Source organism: Saccopteryx leptura, chromosome 3, assembly GCF_036850995.1.
Source record: "Saccopteryx leptura isolate mSacLep1 chromosome 3, mSacLep1_pri_phased_curated, whole genome shotgun sequence".
NCBI lineage: Eukaryota > Metazoa > Chordata > Mammalia > Chiroptera > Emballonuridae > Saccopteryx > Saccopteryx leptura.
In genome coordinates, this window is record NC_089505.1 from 65,501,372 (window position 1) to 65,522,961 (window position 21,590).

General features: G+C 52.5%; 2 protein-coding genes across 9 annotated transcripts; both read left to right on the forward strand.

Annotated features, from left to right (window-relative positions):
- Nucleotides 1-933: 933 nt before the first annotated feature.
- Nucleotides 934-17,255, forward strand: CCDC9 (coiled-coil domain containing 9). Of its 8 annotated transcripts, XM_066373837.1 has the most exons (15): nt 934-1,043; nt 2,698-2,771; nt 2,902-3,006; nt 4,763-4,864; nt 5,047-5,295; nt 6,768-6,851; nt 6,932-7,105; nt 7,650-7,831; nt 13,744-13,790; nt 13,897-14,029; nt 14,474-14,564; nt 14,651-15,080; nt 15,470-15,562; nt 16,559-16,608; nt 17,120-17,255. In XM_066373837.1, exons 2-15 carry the CDS (start codon nt 2,769-2,771, stop codon nt 17,135-17,137), a joined length of 1,761 nt encoding a protein of 586 aa, XP_066229934.1. In that variant the 5' UTR covers nt 934-1,043; nt 2,698-2,768; the 3' UTR covers nt 17,138-17,255. The 8 variants fall into 8 exon arrangements, with proteins under 8 accessions (XP_066229934.1, XP_066229936.1, XP_066229929.1 ...); XM_066373839.1 differs by lacking the exon at nt 15,470-15,562; XM_066373832.1 differs by lacking the exon at nt 17,120-17,255 and having other exon boundaries at nt 16,559-16,981.
- Nucleotides 17,256-18,159: 904 nt separating this feature from the next.
- INAFM1 (InaF motif containing 1) lies at nt 18,160-18,939 on the forward strand. The gene has a single exon (XM_066373840.1). It carries the CDS (start codon nt 18,169-18,171, stop codon nt 18,598-18,600), a length of 432 nt encoding a protein of 143 aa, XP_066229937.1. The 5' UTR covers nt 18,160-18,168; the 3' UTR covers nt 18,601-18,939.
- The last annotated feature ends 2,651 nt before the right edge of the window (nt 18,940-21,590 follow it).

The following is a 21,590-nucleotide window of genomic DNA, read 5'->3' on the forward strand; positions in this document are numbered from 1 at the left end:
TCACTGGCTCAGCTGCAGGCCCCCCCCCCCCCATCAAGGCATGTGAGAAGCAATCGATAACTAAAGGGCCGCAACTACAAGTTGATGCTTATCTCCCTTCCTGTCTCTCTCACTAAAAAAAATAAATAAAAGGAGCTGCAGAAAGTGCTGCAGTGAATTTGGCAGGTATTTGGGGAATTATGAGAATTAAGTTGTATGTGTAGAGAAAGACTCTGAAAAGCTGTTGAGTAGCCATATAAAAAGGGCAAGGGACTACAGTACTAGGTACTTCCGGTTCCCGTTTTAAATCACAAAATAAAATTATTGGCAACCTCAGGGAATCTGGTCTGCCCACTTATACCTCCTGTAAGGGTATTTTATAGTATTTATCACTGCTTATTGGTTGATTATCTCTCAGTTTTGGTTAATGCATAACCTCCTGGACTCTATAGCCAAATCCAGCTGATCCTCTTCTGAGCTTTTTCCAGTTTCTGGAATAAGCCAAGCTCACTCACCACAGGCCTTTGTCACAGGCTGTGTGTGTCCTCTCCTGCTCCTCTAACAAGGCCTCTCCATTTCTGATACTGTTTTTGGTTGGTTCACATTCACCTGTGACTTAATGAGAACAGGCATGAGGTCTACCTCCAGCATCGCTTTGACGTCCCCCCCCCCCCCCCATTTCCCCCAGGACAAGCCTAGCAGGTTCGGTTTCCTGGAGTCACTGACCAGCGCCTGGCACGCACCTATTTATTGGAACCAGGAAATAAAGGGGGCATGTACAGGCCAGAGAGAGGATATGGTGTCTCCTTTCCCGGGAAGAAGGCAATCCAGGCAGAAGGAAGTTGAACAAGTTTGAAGAAACCAGCTCGGTCCGCTCCAGCACCCACCCGTAGGGGCGCGGCGCCTTTAAGGATCCCGGAAACGGGGCGACAGGGCCGGAAGTGGCCCTCTTTATTTCCCCTCTTCACGTGGTGCAGGCAGGAAGTGACGCACGCGGCCCGGGAGCTGCGGACGCGAAGGCCGACGGAGCGGGAGTCGCGGACGCCGCGGGGTCTCCGTGACAGGTGACCGGGAGAGGGGGCCGGGAGCGCGCCCGGAGAAGGCGGGGCCTGACGCCCCACGTAGGGGGAGCGAGCGTGATCAGGGAAGCGAGCAGCCCGTGGGGGCGGGGTCAGAGTACTCTGCAGGGGGCGGGGACTGGACGCCCACATGGGAAACTAGAGGGGCGCTGGCAGGGCGGGACGTCGGCTGGTGGGCAGGGCCAGGACGTGGGTGGGCAGTTGGGGGTGGGACCGAAAAGTTGTGCCCGCGCTGGGGGCGGTGCCAAAGTGTGGCGCTGAGAGCTGGGGGACGGGGCCGAAACCTTGGCCGAAAACGCTGGGGGCGGGGCCGAAAGTTTTGCCTTATCTGCAAGTGGGTCCAGATTGTTGGCGAGGAAGTCAGGGGCGGACCCATACTCTGACGTGAAGGCGAGGGCGGAGGAGGGGTAAAAAGGTTACGGCGGTTACACGGGCGGGGCCATAATCCTCCGGGGGAATGCTGGGGTGACGCCTGATAGTTTTGCTAGAGCTAAGGGCAACGTTAGAACATTGGCCCGGAAGCCGGCTACACAGCCAGAACCTTGGCTGGATGTGCCCGGGGCGAGGCCAGATATTGACGGGACGGGGCGGGGCGGGAACCAAGGGGCGTGGCTAAAGGGTTGGTTGGGCAAGCCGAAGGCGTGGCCAGGGTGTGCGCTGGCGAGCCCGGGGCGGGGTCGGTCTCAAGCTCGAGGAGAGGGCAGGTTTCAGCTGTTGCTTTGAAACCCGGGGGGCGTGACCAGGGGGGTTAGCTGGGAACGTCCGAAGCCGGGCCTGATCAATGACGTGAGTGTGTGGGCGGGGCTAGAAAGTTCGTCCTGGTTTGGGGCGGGTGCTGGAAGTCCCGGACCGGGTCGAAGCTAGAGCTTTTCCCTGGAAAGCCGCGGGCAGGTCGGGAAGTTTTGTCCGTGTCAGGGCGGGGATAGTGTTCACTGGAGAGGCCGGGCCAGGCCCAAGAAGCCTCTCCAGTGGGTACCGTGCCTGTTTTGGAATCTTTGCGGGAAGGCAGGAGCACCTTTCTCGGGATGGCGGGGTCGCAGCTAGGACAACCCTGAAAGAGGCGTGGGTTTAGAGTGCGCTCTGAGGGTTGGGTTTCGAGCTTTTTTCTTTGAATATGGGGTTATGGGCTGTTTCTGAAACTTTCCTGGGTAAGAGTCAGATCTAGAATGTTCACAGGGATGTGAGCGGCATCTGAATGGGCAAAGGGAGGTGGGCCTAGAACTTTCTTGTACAGGTTGGGGGTACAGGCTGTAGCTAAAGTTTACTTGAGATGGAGGCCCGGCTAAAACTCTCAGCACGAGTGTGGAGTCTGGACTAGAGAACTTAGTTTGGAGGGAAGCTGTGTTAGATGATTTCTTAAGCAGTGCAGTGGGGCCAGACCTTTCCAAGGGAGGTTTGACTCCAGTGTTTACATGGAAATGGGTGGGTCCAAATGTGCACAGGGCGCGGAGCCTAAAGTTTTCCAGGTAAGGGGCGGGATAATATTTCAAGAGAACTTGAGAGTGAGGACTAGAATTCTCTTGGGGTGCAGGGTTGTGTGTTCGTGTATGCGTATGTGAAATAGGAGGGCCTGGGATGGGAGAGGAGGAAGCAGATGGGAGGAGGGCATTGGTCTTACTTCTGTTCCTTCTGCCCTCAGGAACCCTTAGTGCTGTGTCCAAATTCTGCAGGGAAGGTTTGCTGGGACCCTTGCCCCACCCAGCCAGCAGAATGGTGAGGTGGCAAGTTTGGAATCTGAGCTTTGGTGCAGGGGGCTTGGGAGGAGGGATGCCAGACTTAGACCCTGGATTGAAGGCACTGAGGTGGGTATAGGTTTTTCTTGCTCTCTGTCTCCCTATTTCAGTCAGCCACGCTGGATCTGAAATCGAAGGAAGAGAAGGATGCTGAGTTGGACAAGAGAATCGAGGCTCTACGACGGAAGAATGAGGCTCTCATCCGGCGCTACCAGGTGCCCTAGCCCTGCCCTGGGAGATCCCACCCCCTCTCCTCCCCGCAGTGAGTTTCCCTCACCTCTCCCTTCCTTAAATCCTTTTCATGGTTACCCTTCACTGTTAGGATAAAAGCCAAAAGCCTGGCATTCTTTACTTCATGCCATTATCACATCATTCATTCACAAATATTTACCAAGGTCTTCACTGTACCAGGACCTGTGCTGAGTGGTACTGGGAAAACAGCTGTGACTGAGACAGCCCTGGACCTGCCCATGCAGGGTTGACGGTCTATTGGGGCTATAGCGCTGTTGTCAGTCATTGATGACCCAGAGTGGGCAAGGCTGGTATCAGGGAGTTGAGAGGGTGTTTGGGACCCCAGAGCAGGCTCTTCCCCCTACCTGGAGGATATTAGGGAAGACTTCCTGGAAGAGGGGATTCTGGGATATGAAGGGTGATTAGGTATTATGGTAATTAGCTAATTCAAAAGGAGAGCAGAATATGTTTCAAGCAGAGGAAACAGTTTTTTTTTTTTTTTTTAATTAATCATTATTTTAGGAGAGAGAGAAAGGGGGGAGGAGCAGGAAGCATCAACTCCTATATATTCCTTGACCAGACAAGTGTAGGGTTTTGAACCAGTGACCTCAGCGTTCCAGGTCGACGCTCTATCCACTGCGCCACCACAGGTCAGGCAAGGAAACAGTTTGTATAAATACTTGGAGCTTAAAATTAGAGGGTCATTTGGGGAATATTGACCTGGAGAGATCAGTAGGGGCCAGGCTGAAAGTTTGGACTTTTTCTTGAGGGCACTGAGGAGCCATGGAAGGTTTTGAGAGGAGTGAGGCCTTGTTAGAATAGCTTTTTAGGAAGACACCTCTGACTGCTGTGTAGTGGTATATGGGAGGAGGTGACACTGGACACCAAAGACCCCACAGAGGAAGCTGAGGCAGAAACCTTGGGGAGAGAGGAGGTGCTTGGCTTAGGAGAGGGCTGCTTGGAGGGATTCAGTGTCTGATGGGCAGCGGTGGGAGGTGGGAAAGAGTGGGGGATAGTTCAGGACAAGGCCCAGGTCCCTTCTAAAGGTAACAGAGTAGGTGGTGGGGCTATTCCAGAGATGCGAGCTAGGAGGAGGATGGGGTTTCATTTATTCATTCTTCATTCATTTCTTAAAAGAAAAAGCATATTGAATATTTTGTGTGTGTGCCAGGAAGTGTTCTAGGCTTGGGAAATACATCAGTGAACAAAACAGAGAGATGTCTTTGTCTTCAGGCAGATTCTTTGGCAGGAGGAAGCAGACAGTAGATAAAATATATGTAATGCCAGGTGTGAACAGGGGAAGGGGCAGAAGGATGGCAGGAGAGCCAGTTTCTATAAGGGGAACCTATGAGCAGAGACCTGAAGGAAGTGAGGGACTGATACAGCAGGTACAAAGGCCCTGAGGCAGGTCTGAGTCTTGTATTTTCTAGGAGCAGTGAGAGACTAGAGTTAGTGAAGGGAGTGAGGGTGGGAGATGAGGTCTGGATGGTAAGCAGGTTAGACCGTGGGCTGTGGGGGAGCCTCTGGCTCTTTCTTTGCTAAGGACAACATAGGAGGGTTCTTAGCTGGGGAGCAGCCTGCTGCAGTTTGGGGGAAGATGCTGAGGTGACTGGCTTTCTATCTAGAGCTCATGAGAGAGACCTGGGCTGCAGCCAGACTTGGGAGAGATTTAGGGGGCTGTGGGAGTCCAGACACACACAGGACCCCTGACACTCACCTACCTCTGATGTTTGGTCCTAGGAGATTGAGGAAGACCGTAAAAAAGCTGAACTTGAGGGTGTGGCTGTGACAGCTCCCCGGAAGGGCCGCTCCCTGGAGAAGGAAAATGTAGCAGTTGAGATGGTGAGCCCCACACTGGGGTGGGGGACACCTGAAGACAGGGAGGGGAAAGAGCTGAGGCCTGAGAGCCCTCCCAGCGGCCCTAGACTGGTGGGTGGCCTCCATCCTGGCAGCTGCTCCTGGGCCTGGGCTGTCCTAGTCTCCCAGCCCCAGTGACTGGACTTCTCCTTCCTCCCTACTTCCAGGAGAAGAACCAAGGTCCTTCCAGGAGGTCTCCTGGGACCCCTCGGCCCCAAGGGGCCAGCAGGGGAGGTCGGACTCCCCCCCAGCAGGGAGGCCGTGCAGGGATGGGCCGAGCATCCCGCACCTGGGAGGACAGTCCTGGGGAGCAGCCTCGAGGAGGAGCTGGTGGCCGTGGCCGGAGAGGCCGGGGCAGAGGGTCCCCTCATCTCCCTGGAACTGGAGATGCCTCAACTGCTGACCGCAGATCCAAGGTAGGAGTCGGGAAGGGGTTAGAGGCCTCTGGCTGAGCTCTCCATTGTCATTTCTTTCTCTTTCTGCTCAGATGGACCGTTGGCCTATTTGTCCAATTTTCTGTGTCTCTGTCTTTGTTTCAGTCCCTCCATCTAGCTCTTTCCTCTCTCCCCATGCTGACCAGTGCTGTGTGTACTTTCCCTGCACCTTTCTCCCTCTCTCCTTCCTTTTTTCTTTCCTTTCCTTCTTCCCTCCTTCCCTTTCTCCCTTCCTCTTTCTTTTTTTTAGAGAGAGAGAGTCAGGAAGGGAGAGAGATGTGAAGCATCAACTCATAGTTGTGACACTTTAGTTGTTCATTGATTGCTTCTCATAACATGCCTTGACGGGCTGCAGCCAAGCCAGTGACCCCTTGTTCAAGTCAGTGACCTTGGGCTCAAGCCAGTAACCTTGGGCTTCAAGCCAGCAATCATGGGATCATGTTGATGATCCCATACTCAAGCTGGAAGAGCCCGCACTCAAGCTGGCAGCCTCGGAGTTTCAAACCTGGGTTCTCACCATCCCAGGTCGATGCTCTGTCCATTGCACCACCATTGGTCAGCCTGAGTTCTCACTCTTAAGTGGGAAGAATATCTGGTTTAAAGGTTATTATAAACATTCTGTGACATAAACTCTCCAGAGTAAGTGCTCAGAGAGTGTGACTTGTGGATGTTTATCATTTGTACACACTAAAGCGTGTAATGAAAACACTCCACTTAAATCCAATGGAAGTTTATTTTTCTCTTGTATGCTGATTCCTGGGAATGAAAACGTCATCTCAGCAGCTTGGCTATGTGCTCATATAAAATTCTGTTACCACAGAGGAAAGGAGAATGGATTGACCAAGTCAACTGCCAAGTTATTACTGTTAAACTGACATTATTATGGTGGCGACCCTGGTGTGTCTGGGTCCCCAACCCCTCTCTCAAATTCACTGTTTTCCTAGAAATTCCCCTGGCCAAGATTTATTACAGTGAAAGAACTCAAAGCAAAATCACAGTAGAAAGGCGCCTGGGCTGAGATCTGGAGGTGACCAGCTCGCTCAGTGGGGTCATATGGGCTGCATTTACTTCCTCAAGCAGAGTCGTGACAACATACATGAAAGGCTGTCTTCCAGGGGCTCATTAGAGACCTAGTGCCCAGAATTTTTATTGGTGGCTGGCCATGTAGGTCCCTTCTGCTTGGTAGATATCCAAAACCCCGACCCCAGAGGGAAAGTGGGCATTCAGCATACACCATATTGATGGCATGCACAGTTGAGGTGTGATGAGCATCCCCCTTATCAACTAACTGTTGACCGGGAACAGGCTGGAGCCAGATTTCCAGATGCCAGCCAAGGGCTGGCTTTTAAAGCGGGTCTGTCTGAGGAGACACTCAGGGCTGTCATGTTAACTCTTGAGCACAGAAGAGTTGAGTGGTTCCCCCTGACACCTGGTGTCTCTGTCCCCCCCTCAAGGAGTGGGAGGAGCGGCGCAGGCAGAACATCGAGAAGATGAACGAAGAGATGGAGAAGATTGCAGAGTATGAGCGTAATCAGCGGGTCAGTGCCAGGGTGTCCCGCTGCGGGGCAGAGCCACCTGGGCCGGGTGAGTGTGCCAACCCCGATCTCCATGCCCTCAGGAAGGTGTGCTGGAGCCTAACCCTGTGCGCAACTTCCTGGACGACCCGCGACGGCGCGGCAGGCCCCTGGAGGAGCCTGAGCGGGACCGCCGGGAAGGCAGCCGCAGGCATGGGCGCAACTGGGGGGGTCCCGACTTTGAGCGTGTGCGCTGTGGCCTTGAGCAGGAGCGGCAGGTGGGTGCTGGCGGCGGGGCATGCTGGGCCACGTGCCTGCTTCAGCCAGAATCTCCCTTCGGCAGCCGATGTTCCTAGGTGTGTGCCGAGCACCAGGCGTAGCCCTGAGGGGAGGCAGCCTGCCCCGGGCTTTTGCCCCAGATGACTTGTTGGTTCCAGTGCCAGGGCCACACTGCCTTTTGGCAATGGCTTCTTCTAGTTCTTAATGTTAATAATGGTTACTGCCCACCTGGATGCCTGGCGCTTTCCTAGATACTGGGGCTAAGGGTTTTTAATAAGGCAAAGCTCCTCCCCTAATGAAGTCTATTCTGGTGGGAGCTAAATGAATGGATATGTAATGAGATGTCAGGTAATACCAAATGTGAAGAAAAATCCAGCAGGGGGAGTGGGACAGAGAGATCTGGGATGGCCTCTCTGAGAAGGTGCCACGTGAACAGACCTTGTGACCTTGAGCAGGTGACTCTCCCTCTGAGCTTGGAGGACATGGGGTTGGGTGGGGTGGGCAGCGGGATGGGGCCCTGACTGGCTATCTGCTGTGGAGCAGGGCCGCCGGGCTGGCCTGGGTGGTGCCAGCGACATGACACTTTCCATGACGGGCCGGGAACGGTCCGAGTACCTGCGTTGGAAGCAGGAGAGGGAGAAGATCGACCAGGAGCGGCTGCAGAGACACCGCAAGCCCACCGGCCAGTGGCGGCGGGAGTGGGATGCTGAGAAGACCGATGGGATGTGAGTCTCGCCCCTGTTTGGCTCTGTGATCTTGGACCTGACTTTCTCATCCTGTGTATCAGCAATCACTACGGCAATGCTGTGTAACCACCAGATCTCAGTGTCACAAAAAAGCATCTAAAAACATTTTTTTTCATTGATTTGAAGTGGGGGAGGAAGAGAGGCATCAACTCGTTGTCCACTTAGTTGTTGCATTTACTTGTGCACTCATTGATTATTTCTCTTTGTGCCCTGACGAGGGATTGAACCCACGACCTTAGTGTTCTGGGGAGATGCTCTATCCACTTAGACACCCAGCTGAGGCATTTTTAATTTTAACACTTTATTTATTTATTTTACAGAGAGAAGAGAGAGAAAAGAGAGGGGGAGGAACGGGAACATCAACTTGTACTAGTTGCTTCTTGTATGGGTTTTAAACTGGTAATCTCAGCATTCCAGGTTGACACTTTATCCATAGCACCACCACAGGTCAGGGAAGACATTTAAAAAAAATAAATGAAAGTAGGCCCTAGCTGGCTATCTCAATGGATAGAGCGTCAGCCTGGTGTGTGGGTCTCCTGGGTTCGATTCCCGGGCAGAGCACACAGGAGAAGCAACCATCTGCTTCTCCTTCCTCTCCCCTTTCTCTTCCTCTCCCCCTTCTCTCCCTCTCCCCTGTATCTCCCTCTCCACCTCCTCTCCTTCTCTCCCTTCTCTCCCTCTCTCCCTTTCCCCCTTCTCTCCCTCTTCCCTTCCCATAGCCAGTGGCTCAGGTGGTTTGAGCATTGGCCCTGGGAACTGAGGATGGCTCGGTTGGTTAGAGGATCAATCTCAGGTGCTAAAAATAGCTTGGTTGATTTTGAGTATCAGTCCCAGATGGGGGGTTGCCAGGTGGATCCCGGTCAGGGCACAAGTGGGAATCTGTCTCACTATCTCCTCTCCTCTCAAAAAAAAAAAAAATAGATGAAAAAAAAATGAATGCAGTTATTTGTTCAACACAGATATTTAATTAATTAATTAATTTTAGAGAGGAAGTGGGAGAGAGAAAGAGAGAGAAACATTAATTTGTTGTTCCACGTATTTATGCATTCATTGATTCTTGTATGTGCGCTGACCAGGGATCGAACTTGCAACCTTGGTGCATTGGAATGACGCTCTTCCAACTGAGCTACATGGCCAGGGCCAGGCTGGACTTTCAGCTGTGGGTCTGGCAGGCTTGGCTTTTTTTTTTTTTTTTTTTTTTTGGTGACAGACAGAGGGACATATAGGGACAGACAGGAAGGGAGAGAGATGAGAAGCATCAATTCTTCCTTGTGGCACCTTAGTTGTTCATTGATTGTTTTTTCATATGTGCCTTGCCTGACCAGGTGGTGGCGCAGTGGATAGAGCGTTGGACTGGGATGCGGAAGGACCCAGGTTCGAGACCCCAAGGTCGCCAGCTTGAGCGTGGGCTCATCTGGTTTGAGCAAAAGCTCACCAGCTTGGACCCAGGGTTGCTGGCTCGAGCAAGGGGTTACTCAGTCTGCTGAAGGCCCACCCGTAGTCAAGGCACATATGAGAAAGCAATCAATGAACAACTAAGGTGTTGCAACGAAAAACTAATGATTGATGCTTCTCATCTCTCCGTTCCTGTCTGTCTGTCCCTGTCTATCCCTCTCTCTGACTCTATCGCTGTCTCTATAAAAAATAAATAAATATGTGCCTTAACGGGGGGGGGGGGCGGGGGGGAGTACAGCAGATGAGTGACTTCTTGCTCAAGCCAGCGACCTTGGGCTCAAGCTGATGAGCTTTTGCTTCAAACCAGATGAGCCCGCGCTCAAGCTGGCGACCTCTGGGTCTCGAACCTGGGTCTTCCGCGTCCCAGTCCAACGCTTTATCCACTGCACCAAGGCAGGCAGGCAGGCTTGGCTTCTTGAATTCAGTGCTGCTCCATGTCTGTTCATTCTGGGGATCAGGCTGAGGGGAGCAGCAGCCTGGGAAAGAGCAGGTCATCACATTGGCAGATGTACAAAAGGAAGAGTTCTATTCTGTTAGCCAACAGACCCAGCATCTCTGGGTAGGAACTCAAACTGCTTGTTCTAGTGCAGGGGTCCCCAAACTTTTTACACAGGGGGCCAGTTCACTGTCCCTCAGACCGTTGGAAATCTGGACTATAAAAAAAACTATGAACAAATCCCTATGCACACTGCACATATCTTATTTTAAAGTAAAAAAACAAAATGGGAACAAATACAATATTTAAAATAAAGAACAAGTAAATTTAAATCAACAAACTGACCAGTATTTCAGTGGGAACTATGCTCCTCTCACTGACCACCAATGAAAGAGGTGCCCTTCCGGAAGTGTGGTGGGGGCTGGATAAATGGCCTCAGGGGGCCGCATGTGGCCCGTGGGCCTTAGTTTGGGGCCCCCTGTTCTAGTGGGTAGTACTGCCGTGATTTCATGGCTAAAGGCATGGATGTAAATTCTCACACAGGGAGGGCAGGAAGAATTGTTAACAGTATTAGACCTTTGTATCTTCTCTTCATCTGTGTAATTTGTTTTCACCAACCCAAACCCCTCAGATCTGACTCTGTCCCTGAAAAGGTCCAGGAAAATCCCAGTTAGTCAAACTTTAAGCGAAGGCATCTTTGTGTCACTGATAGTAGGACCAGCTTCCATATCAAAGATGGAGAAGTTTTTGAAAGAGCCAACAAACAGCAGTCTTAAGATCAGCTGTAGTTTTTTTTTTAGGTTTAAAAAAATTTATTGATTTAAGAGAGAGAGAGAGAGGTCAGTTTGTTCCATTTATTTATGCATTCATTGGTTGATTTTTTTTTTATTTTAATGGGGTGACATTGACAAATCAGGGTACATATGCTCAGAGAAAACATCTCTAGGTTATTTTGACATTTGATTATGCTGCATTCTCATCACCCAAAGTCCAATTGTCTTCCATCACCTTCTAACTGGTTTCATTGGTTGATTCTTTTTTTTTTTTTTTTTCCAGAGACAGAGAGTCAGAGAGAGGGATAGACAGGGATAGACAAACAGGAACAGAGAGATGAGAAGCATTAATCATTAGTTTTTCATTGTGTGTTGCAACACCTTTGTTCATTGATTGCTTTCTCATATGTGCCTTGACTGCGGGCCTTCAGCAGACCGAGTAACCCCTTGCTCGAGCCAGCGACCTTGGGTCCAAGCTGGTGAGCTTTTGCTCAAACCAGATGAGCCCGCGCTCAAGCTGGCGACCTCGGGGTCTCGAACCTGGGTCCTCTGCATCGCAGTCCGACACTCTATCCATTGTGCCACTGCCTGGTCTGGCCATTGGTTGATTCTTGTATGTGCCCTGAGCAGGGATCAAACTTACAACCGTAGCATATTGGGACGATGCTCTAACCAACTGAACCATCTGGCCAGGCCTCGGTAGCTGTAGTTTTACACCATCTTCTGTCCTCTTGCCTTGGAAGATTTCACACCTAGTTTTACTGTTGATGCTGGCTTGAGAAAAAGGTGGATCTTGTTTATGTGCCTGGTTAGAGCAATTATTTTTGGATTATGAACTAAGCTTGTGCAACTATGAGACATACATATCTGCATAGGTATTGTCACTGATCTTTCTAAAGTGTAGGCAGCTGGGCTCTTGGGGGGGGGGGGATGTTCTCAGGGGTTAAGAATGAGAAAGTGCCTGACCAGGCAGTGGTGCAGTGGATAGAGCCTCGGACTCAGATGCGGAAGGACCCAGGTTCGAGACCCCGAGGTCACCAGCTTGAGCGCGGGCTCATCTGGTTTGAGCGAAAAGCTCACCAGCTTGGACCCAAGGTCGCTGGCTCGAGTAAGGGGTTACTTGGTCTGTTGAAGGCCCGCGGTCAAGGCACATATGAGAAAGCAATCAATGAACAACTATGGTGTTGCAATGTGCAACGAAAAACTGATGATTGATGCTTCTCATCTCTCTCCATTCTTGTCTGTCTGTCCCTGTCTGTCCCTCTCTCTGACTCTCTCTCTGTCTCTGTAAAAAAAAAAAATAAATAAAATAAATAAATAATTAAAGAATGAGAAAGTACCCTGACCGGTAGTGGCACAGTAGATAGAGTGTTGACTCAGAACGCTGAGGTCCCTGGTTTGAAACCCTGAGGTCGGCAGCTTGAGCATGGGTTCGCTGGCTTGAGTGCAGGATCCCAGGGTTGCTGGCTTGAGCCCAAAGATTGCTGGCTGGAATGCCAAAGTCTCTAGGTTGAGCACGGGATCATTAATATATGATTCCAAGGTTGCTGGCTTGAGCAAGGTGTCACTGGTTCAGCTGGAGGTCCCCCCCCCCCCATCAATGCAGTTATGAGAAGGAATCAACGAACAACTAAAGTGAAAGCAACTACAAGTTGATGCTTCTCATTCTTTCTTCCTCTTCCTGTCCCTCTCTCTCTCTCTAAAAAAAAAGTAATTGTTTTTCTCTTGTGTCCCTAAAGAAGCCTGCAACAAGTCTCATGTGCATTGACTTTGTTAGCAGATGTTTGGTTTTTTAAAAAAATTAATTTTATTTATTCATTTTGAGAGAGAGGAGAGAGAGAAGTAGGGGAGGAGTAGGAAGCATCAGCTCCCATATGTGCCTTGACCAGGCAAGCCTGGGGCCTCGAACCGGTGACCTCAGTGTTCCAGGTCAACGCTTCATCCACCGTGCCACCAGAGGTCAGGCAGCAGATGTTTTTTGAGTCCTTCCTGCGTATCATGGAAGGTTCTAGGTAATTGGGGTGAAAAAAACGTTTCTCGCTGCATGGAACTTATAGTCTAGTGGGAAAGATGGGTCATGACTAGATCTAATATTAAGTTGTAAAGAATAATGAAGCAGATTGTGCCGCGGGATGGAGGCTTCTTTTAGACTTCAATAATATACATAAGATATTATTTTAGATGAGGACTTAGGAAAGCCTCTGAGCTGAGGTCTGAAGGAGGTGAGGGAACTGGCTCCTGAAGGATCTGGATAAGTGTGTCCCAGGAGCAGCAGGTGCAAAGGCCCTGAGGCAGGAGCTCCTTGTGGTAGGAGAACCTATTTAGCTGGGAAGGTGAGAGATAGTAATAGGAAATGAGTCCAGACAGTAAGCTAGGAATCATGTACTTTTCAAATTTTTGTTCTGGGGTTTCAAATGCTGAAATTTTTTTTTTTAATTTTTTATTTATTCATTTTAGAGAGGAGAGGGAGAGACAGAGAGAGAGAGAGAGGAGAGACAGAGAGAGAGAAGGGGGGAGGAGCTGGAAGCATCAACTGCCATATGTGCCTTGACCAGGCAAACCCAGGGTTTTGAACCAGCGACCTCAGCATTTCCAGGTCGATGCTTTATCCACTGTGCCACCACAGGTCGGGCAAAAATGCTGAAATTTTTGTTTCTATATTTGTCATATGATGTCAAACTTGCCTCTTTTTTTTTTTTTTTTTTTTTTTTACAGGGACTGAGAGAGAGTCAGAGAGAGGGATAGACAAGGACAGACAGACAGAAATGGAGAGAGATGAGAAGCATCAATCATCAGTTTTTTGTTGTGACACCTTAGTTGTTCATTGACTGCTTTCTCATATGTGCCTTGACTGTGGGCCTTCAGCAGACCAAGTAACCCCTTGCTTGAGCCAGTGACCTTGAGTCCAAGCTGGCAAGCTTTTTGCTCAAGCCAGATGAGCCTGTGCTCAAGCTGGTGACCTTGGGGTCTCGAACCTGGGTCCTCCGCATCTCAGTTCTATGCTCTATCCACTGCGCCACTGCCTGGTCAGGCCAAATTTGCCTCTTGTCCATCACCTGATCCTATCCCATTTCTAATCAGTGACCCCCCCCATCTTCTTAACCATCTCTCCTCCTATGATCTTGATATCTGACCCTGACCCCCATCTTTCCCTCTTATCTATTCCTACCCCTCTTGCTTCCACTGTACCTCCAGCTTCTTGTTCACCCCTTCTCTCGTTTCCCCAGGTTCAGGGATGGCCCAGCCGCTGCCCTTGAACCATCCCATCGCTATGGTGAGTGGGTGTCCCTGAATGGGGTGAGGTTGCTGGCTGGGCCACATGTTGGGCAGTGGTTTGTGCTGTGTTCCCCACCCTTGACCCCTCCGGGGTTCTGTTGCAGATGACCAGGCCTGGGCCCGGCCCCCCAAGCCCCCCACTTTCAGGGAATTCCTGTCTCAGCACAAAGCTGAGGTTAGCCGCAGGAAGAAGAGGAGCAGCCGACCCCAGGCCAAGGCAGTCCCCCGTGCCTACAGGTGGGGGCACCGCTTCCATGGGCATGTGTGCATTCCCGGTGGGGCTATGTGGCCCTATACCCAGTTGTTCTTGGACTTGTGTATTTGTGGTTTTGTCTGTCTCTCTCTGAGCCTTGTCTCTCTGTGGGGTCAGGTGCTTGGTTTGGGGGGGGGTTGGGGCCTGTCTCTCCACTTTACCCTCATCTGTCCCCTCCTTTTCTCGTACCCATCTCCTCTTCTGCAACCTGGTCCTCTCTCCATCTGTCTGTCTTGGACACCTGAAGAGACACACCTGCCATTTCCTTCTGGGTGCTCCAGCATGCTAATCCTCTTAGGAAATTCTGCAACCTATTTCTCTCCCCAAGTTGAATTTTGTACCTCTTCTGGAAGGGGGGGCGTAGGAAGTGGAAGCTCCTTCCTCCTGTCTCCCTGAGGCCTCATGACCCTTTCCTCTGACCTCTCCAGTGACCACGATGACCGCTGGGAGACGAAGGAGGTAGTGTCCCCTGCCCCTGAGGCCCCACAGCCCACCCCCCGCAAGGAGATGCCCACACAGGTTAGGTGGACTGTCATCTCTGGGCAGGGGGTGCGGGGCTGCTCAGGGCCAGCACCCTCTCCTCCACCTGCCCTGTGTTCCCACAGCTGCCTGAGACCCTAGCCCCTGCCCACCAGCCTCCTGAAGATCAGGGGGAGGAGGACAAGGGGGAGGAAGACGAAGGGGAGGAGGATGAAGGGGATGATGAGGAATGGGAAGATGTGAGTGAGGATGAGGAAGAGATTGAGGAGGCAGAAGAGGCGGACCAGGAGGAGGAGGAGGAGGAGGAGGAGGAAGAAGAAGAGGAAGAGGAAGAAGAACCAGCCCAAGAGCAGGAGCCCATCGGGAGCCCCAGCAGTGAGCAGGCCAACAAAGAGCCATCCAGGCCAGAGGAGGCCCTGCCTCTTCCCCAGGCTCCTGCCACACCCACCAGCCCCTTCTCACCCCCTGGAGGCCACCAGCCTGTGTCTGACTGGGGTGAAGAGATGGAGCTGAATTCTCCCCGGACCACCCACCCGGCTGATGTCCTCTCTCCGGGTGAGGCCTGGCCGTTTGGAAATGCATGAAGCTGGCTGCTTGTGTGTGTGTTCACGGTGCATGGCAGGGGGGGGGGGGAAGGGGGGGTTCGGGCTGGGCCCTGGAACCTCATGTGCCCCGCTGCCCTGGCAGCTAGGGAGGACAGTCCATGTCCCTTTGTGTGCTGGCCCCACACATCTCTGGAATGCCCACTCTCAGATACTGCCCCTGCTCTGGGCCATTCCAGAGCTCCATCCCCAATAAAGAATTCACATGCAATGACATTTACATTCAAATAACATTCCCCACCTGTGTCCTTGAATCCCCTGGCATTCCTTGAGGGCCTTCTGTCTTGGGGTGGGAGACTGCCTGGAGGGGGAGGGGCTTGACTGGGCCTCCCCCTTCCCCAGGAGGTGATCAGCCAGCCCCGACCTCCCTGGAGAGTGGGCCCAGCTTCCCAGGAACCCAGGAAACTGAAGAGGAGGGGTCTGAGGCAGCTCCAGGTGCGGGAGCTGATGGGCCCTGGAGGACTTGGCGGAAGGAGGATGGAGTGGAGCTGGGTTCCATCACTGCTGTGGGGTAGCTCTGGACCTGGGGGTGACCGTAGAATGCTGGGATAGCATAGGAAATGGAGCCAAGGAAAGGATTTATGGCGACGAGCGACTGGGAATCGAGTGTATGAGAGGCCCAGGGGTATGGAGGTGGAATCATGACGGGATTAGGATTTAAAGGTGGACCTCAGGAATTTCCCAAAGGAATTTAAAGGTAAGGGGCGTGGCTAGGTCTAGTGGGTGGGGCTAAAGGCAGGATTAGAAATTTAAATAAAGAATGGGGAGGGGCAGTGTAAAATGGATTTAAACTGTGAGCAGGATTAGATTTTTGAGATGTAGCCCAGTGGGGTAAATTAAAATAGGAATGCGGACCTTATTGGAATGTTAAGTGCAAGGGAGGAGGAGCGAGAGCCCGAACCCCGTTTCACCACCTCCACCCGGTGGAAACCAGGTTGCGACCAAGCTCCTTCCTCCAGGAATGGGATTAGGATTTGGGGATGGAACCAAGGAAAGTTTGGAACTCAGGATGCAGGCAAGGGCAAAGGAGCGCAGGCGCAGTAGGGCACAGTAGCTTTAAACCTGTGAGGTGAGGGTGGGCGGTGGTCGGAGAGAACAGAGTGTAGGGTGGTGGGTGAGGCCAGGGTGCTCTAGTACTTTGTCTTTGGGTCACGTGTTGGTTTAGTGACTGTGATCTCGCAATACCAGTTTATTTTCTCGATGTAAACAGGGTCCTGCTGCCTCGTGGATCCACTGTGAGGATTAAAAGAGCCTGAGGCCCTAAAACCATTTAGCGCGGGTGTGTGTGTGTGTGTGTGTGTGTGTGTGTGTGATGGTAGCCAGGCTTAATCGGGATGATGAGCCAAGCTAGGTAGGTGGGGGGTGTCTTGGGTCTGGGAGGAGGTGAGTTGGGGTCCGTTCCCCTCTGTTGACCCCCCCTTCTCTCCCCAGAGGCAGGCCCCGAGGGCCAGGAGACTGCGGAGATCACCAGCTTCCAGAGGGTGCGTTTCTGCAAGGTGGTGGCGGCTGCCTCACCACCGGGGGCCGCCCGCTGACCGCGCCCACCGACTCTGCACTAACTTCCCGCAGCCTCGCTCCTCTGTCCTCTGCTTCTGCCACACTCCAGCCAGGAGAGGGTTAAAAGTAAGGGAGGGAGGAGCCAGGGTCGTAGTCCAGTCTCACATATGGGGGCGTTGTGGCATCTAGATGGCTGTTACCCACTTATGGAGGCCATGGAGGGTAGGTGCTAGTCTCCGGGATGAGTTTCCCGCCTCCAGGTTATATCTAAAGCATGGCGACTAGCCGGTGACTCTTCCGAAGGACTTGAATTACACGGCCACCAGTTGTCTCTATTAAACGCAGCGCTTTCGCTAACCTTTGAACAATGTTTCTGGCCCGGGCAGATTGGGTTGCTGTGCTTGGCAGGCTTTTCCATGGCGGAAGAAGCGGGAGGAAGGGGGTCTACTTTCCTCCACTTCCCTGATACGTCTCCCCCCCCCCCCCCTCCTGCAGGCCTCCCCGAACTCCTGAAGACGCTGCTGGGAGGGCACTGAAGCTTCCTGGCCTTGATGGGGAGGGGGCGGCAGGAGGGGGTTAGTTTGGCTCTCCGGGCTGTGCTCTTTCCTCCCTGGAGCCCACTCTGGACCCCATGCTTAGGGAGAAGGAGAAATTGAGGATGGTGGCTGGGAAAGGGACAAGATTAGGGTGTGTGATGCAGCTGCAACTTCTGGGCCTGAGTTTAGACCTCGGGACAAAAATAATGGAGGAGGAGGGGGAGGCTGGTCCCGTGAGGGGCATGGTTAAGGTTTTTGGGCCTGCTAGAATCCTGGTGGGCGGGGCTAAACCTGGGATAGCGTTAGGATATGGGGTGGGGCCTGCTTAGTTGAGAATTCCTGACGCTGGTGTTGGGCGCAGCCACCGGTGGAGGGAGTGGTTATAATTTGGTGCGGAACGAGTGGAGTGCGGAGGGGGAAAGGGGTAGAGCCTGGACTAGAGAGGGGTGAAGCCAGGGGGAGAAGAGGACGGAATCAAAAGCTGGCGTATATACAGTCTGGTTCAGAGAAAAATCAAGCTGGAACCGGGGCGGGGCCTGCGAGGCCTGAGCCTGGCAAGCTGGCAGGGCTTGGTTGGCGTGACTGTTGGCCTGGAAGAGGTCTTAAGTCCCGAAAGAGGACAGGATTAGGGTGCGGGGACGAGGCCTCGAAGAGAGCAGAGAGGAGCTAAGTGCTGGGGCGGGCTTGCATTTAAGAAACGTGGATATAACACCGAAGCCTGGCAGGAGTCGGCTGGACCGAGACCCGCTTTTGAGCATAAAACGGGTATTGCTCTCCTGGGGCGGGGCCAGGACAGCGAGGTTAAACCTGGGCTTGTTAATGGTTGGCCGGAGGGGTGACTCTATAAGGCGGAGGATGCAGGTCCGCGCGGAGGCGTGACCGTGCCAGCGGGTCGTGGTTGGACCAGGGAGATTTAGAGCATGGAGGCTGTCCTCCGAGGGGGCAGGGCCTAGGATGTGGGGGTGGGGCCTGTGGGGGCGGCAGCGCGGGGCCGACTAGGCTGCGGAGATGCGGGGTACGAGTTGCGTGGGCAGCGGCGCCGAGAGCCCTGGTGGCTCCGCGCTGAGCGAAGGCCCGCGGGGTCGCTGGCTGCGCCTGGCTCCTGTCTGCGCCTACTTCCTCTGCGTCTCGTTGGCTGCGGTGCTGCTTGCCGTCTACTACGGTCTCATCTGGGTTCCCACGCGGCCCCCCGCGGCCCCTGCTGGCCTGCCGCCAATCGCACCGTCCCCACCATGCGCTGCCCACCCGGGTGCGCCGCCTGTCCCGGCGCCCGCCCCTGCCTCGGTCTCCTGCTTCCTGGGAGTCCCTGGCGGGCCGCGACCCCAGCTCGAGCTGCCGCGCAGCCGCCGCCGCCGCCGCCACAGCGACCCCAGCCGCCGCCCGAGCCATCAGAAGACCAGAGAGATGCCGGAGGTCGCGAGGGGGCGAGGACCGGGGTAGCCATCCCTTCCACCTCAAGCTAGCCCTCGAGAGCCTGCGCCCCCACTGTGGATGCCCGTTCCCGGCTGGGCCAGGACTCCTTCTTTGTGAAATCACCTAGCGTCTCCGGAGCTGTCATCCTGAAGAATGTGGGGTGAAAAGGAGCTGGGTTGGGGCCTCGCCCTTCGCAGCTCCTTCACCGTCCGGCTGGGTCCTCCACCTCTGGCAGACCACATTGTGGTCTCTTTCTCCGGACCCTCCTTCCATAGGATTCTGAGCACAGAGCCCACAGCCCGTCCCCCTCCTCCCTGAATCTCGATGTCCTTACGTCCACTTGCAATAAACTCCAGACCCAACTGCCTTGTGCTGTTTGTCTTGTCTGCAGAGGTGCCTCTCTCAAGCTTGTGAGGGGAAGTCTTTCCTGGCATCTGATTTTTGTCTCGCGCCGGGGTGCGTTGGGTGTGTTCTTCCTTTTCCTAGTTCTTCCAGCCTCTTCATGTAATTTTTGGGATGGGATGGGAAAAAGAGGCTTATCTGCAGCAGGGCAGTTGAAGGTCAGACTGTGTGAAGGATTTCACAGTTTTTTGCATGCTTGGGGCAGAGGACAAGTGCAGAGGCCAAGAAGAGAAACAGAGGGTCTGCCCTCCTGTCACAGCACAGGAGACAAGAGGAGAGTTGGGGTGATTTCAAGCAATAACTGGGGTTCTAAGATTTGTACTTAGTATTATTACAATGTCAGAGTGGGAGGCTAGATCACCCTGAAATGTCAGGATGCTGCTGGGAGGGAATGAAGCCTTCTTCCTGAGGTCTGAGAGATGACAGCGCATAGTGTTGAAGTTGGGGCTGCTCTGCCTCCCTGGAAATCACAGAGGAAGTTCTCAAAGCAATATGCTGCCTTTGGAGATTAGCACAACCTCCTTGGGCTGCAATGCTGCTGGTAAACCAGAGCAGAGAGACTCGGGTCCTGCTGAAAGAGTCAGAGGTAGTTGAGTCCATTTTCCTACGTGGACGACTGAGGCCTGGCTCTGGGCAAGGCACAGGACCCTACATACAGGAAGTGGTTTTCCTGTCCAGCCTCCTTGGAACTAGAGACTTTCCCAGGAGTGCGACGCTGAGCCTGCTCTCTGATATCCATATCTGTGGATACCGACTGTGTTGCGAATGTCATTCTCTTTACCTCCTCCCTCTCCTCTACCCCTCCACTATCACTTCCCAGAGATTGTCTCCAGAAGAAAGGGGGACTCAGGAAGCCAGCACCCCTCTATGGTTAGCATAGATGGTGGTTGGGGGGGGGGCTGACTTTGGGGCCAAGATGCTCAGATTCAAATCCCACCTTTTTCTCTCTAGCTGTGTGTCACTTTGTGCAGGTCTCTCAACCTCTGGTCTTGTAAAGTGAAGGTGATAATACTCATTGTCTCTGGGATTAAATAGGCTAGTGATCTTAGAACAGAATCACATTCTTTCTCTCCACCCACCTCTACTACTCAGGGCTTCAAAAACTAAAGCGTGGATCCCACCCAGCATGTCCTCAGCCCAGAGCTCTGGACATTAGCCATCAGCAAAAGGAGTTTAGAAGAGGGGACCTCATCTTCGTTCCCACTGCCCTGCTGCCATTTCTATGTCCCAGCTCTTTTTCTTCCAGCGCCATTACTCCTGATCTCTCAGCTTCTCTTCTTGTCTGTGTCTCCCTCTCTGCCCTCCTCTCTCCACCTTTTCTCTTTCTGTCTGTGTTTGTTTGTGTCTCACAACCTTTGTGTGTCTCTGTGTCTCTTCCTGATGTCTCCCAACATTGTCTCTCTATCCCTTACTCTGACACATTCTCTTATCTCTGTTGCTCCACCCCAGCTCTCTCTCCTTTCTTTTCCCTTCCCCACTTCTCTCCCCCATCTCGCCCCAATACCCCACCATGTTTTCCTTTTTCCTTTTCCCCTTTCTCTCCTGGTTCAGCCTCCCCCACCGCTCTATCTCCTCCCCTTTCTTTGTCCCTCTTCCCTTCTCTCCTGTTTCTCACACTCTCTTTAATCTTTTATTTAACAAATATTTATTGAGCATTTACTATGTGCCAGGCTTTATTTTAAGCACTGGGGACACAGCAGTGAAGCAACAGGAAAAAAGTTCCTGCTCTCAATGGAGATGACACGAGTGGGGATACACACAAGAAATATGATGAATAACTTAAATATATGTTCTCTCAGGTAGTAATAAGCACAAAGGAGAAAACTAATCAGAGAAAAGGTGATAGGGAGTGCTGGAGTTGCTGATTATTGGGAAAAAGCCTAAGAGAAGTGAGGAGGAAGAGTGCTCTAGGAAGTGGGAACAGCAAGTGCAAAGGCCCTGAGGCTGGAGGTACTTGGCCTGTTGGAAGAACAGCAAAGAGGTCAGTATGGCTGGAGCTGAGTGACTGAGGGGGAGAGCTGGAGGAGGTGTGGGAGGGAATAGGGGAGATCGTACGGAGCCTCATGGGCCATGGTGAGGACTTGGCTTTTTCTCTGAGTGAGGTGGAGCCATGGGAGGCTTCTGAGTTGAGGAGGGAAGTTAACCAATTTAGTTATTAACAGGCCCTCTGCTTGCCAGGTGGGAAGTGAACTGTAGGGGGCAAGGGTGGAAGCTGGGAGCCCAGTGAGGAGGGTACTGCCATGGTTCGGGTGAGGCACAATGTTGGCTAGACCAGGGTGGTTCCCAGAGAGGAGGGAAGTGGGTGGTCAAAATCTGTGTGTGTGTGTAAAACACACATAGCATAAAATTTACCATTTTAAAGCATTCAGTTCAAGGCACTAAGTAGATTCACAATGTTGGGCTACCATCACCACCATTGATCCGTCCGAGATCTGTGAAAGGTTAGAACAGTGGTTCTCAAACTTTTTAAAGTTGGGGCGCATTTAAAATCCTACAAATAATTGTAGGCACACTATATACAAATTTCTGATAAATATGTTATAATAAGTCAAATATTAAAGAAAAAAAAATAAAGTCCAAGCGTGCTTTTATGGTAATTAAATGAAATAAATACA

What these genes read in the sequence shown, in the direction of transcription:
- CCDC9 (XM_066373832.1), top strand. An exon ending in GGCTGATGTCCTCTCTCCGG is followed by an intron (nt 15,081 to 15,469) that starts GTGAGGCCTGGC and finishes CCCCTTCCCCAG; the next exon opens with GAGGTGATCAGCCAGCCCCG. An exon ending in GGGGTCTGAGGCAGCTCCAG is followed by an intron (nt 15,563 to 16,558) that starts GTGCGGGAGCTG and finishes TTCTCTCCCCAG; the next exon opens with AGGCAGGCCCCGAGGGCCAG.
- INAFM1 (XM_066373840.1), top strand. Translation starts at nt 18,169, where the DNA reads ATGCGGGGTACGAGTTGCGTGGGCAGCGGCGCCGAGAGCCCTGGTGGC.